Source organism: Cystoisospora suis (assembly GCF_002600585.1).
Source record: "Cystoisospora suis strain Wien I chromosome Unknown contig_6666, whole genome shotgun sequence".
Lineage (NCBI taxonomy): Eukaryota > Apicomplexa > Conoidasida > Eucoccidiorida > Sarcocystidae > Cystoisospora > Cystoisospora suis.
In genome coordinates, this window is record NW_027159453.1 from 1 (window position 1) to 545 (window position 545).

Here is a 545-nt window from a genome sequence, read left to right on the forward strand (position 1 = left end):
CCTATCTTGAACAGTCAAGAGAGACACCCCGTGAGAAGAGAAATGTGCTAGGAATACACCCCACGTCAAACATCTATAGAGGGCAGATACATCAAAGATAGATAAGAGCCGACCACGCTAGGCTAATACATAGAGAAAGACAGGTAAATACCTCAAAGATAGACAGATAGATAGAGAGAGGGTAGAGCTCGAGTGACTAGAGAGGTAGACAGGGAGGAGGTAAATCGACTGTATGTAATCCTGAAGAGAATAGATACCTTTTATGATCTTACAAGGAAGAGATCTTGATCAAAATTAACGTTGTAGATATGAACAGTTGGATGTGAAGTGACGAGTTTTCTCGGCGACTTCATGCGTCGATCTCCTAAAGCACGTGATGTGGCTAAGCCGTACATACGGCCTGTCGCTTTATCAAGCAAGACGACTCGCCATACACCCTCGACATTCAACACCTATGCAAACGAAGAGAGACAAATAGAAAGAGAGACAGAGAGAGAATGAAAAGAAAAAGAAAGACAAAGAAAGAGAAAAAGAAGAAGAAAGAA

General features: G+C 42.0%; 1 protein-coding gene across 1 annotated transcript; it reads right to left on the reverse strand.

Annotated features, from left to right (window-relative positions):
- Window positions 1-28: 28 nt before the first annotated feature.
- On the reverse strand, window positions 29-452 carry CSUI_010102 (protein phosphatase 2c domain-containing protein; the record flags this gene model as incomplete). Its single annotated transcript, XM_068070207.1, has 1 exon — window positions 29-452. A coding segment is annotated over one exon (192 nt), but the record flags the coding sequence as incomplete, so codon positions are not given.
- Between the last annotated feature and the right edge of the window lie 93 nt (window positions 453-545).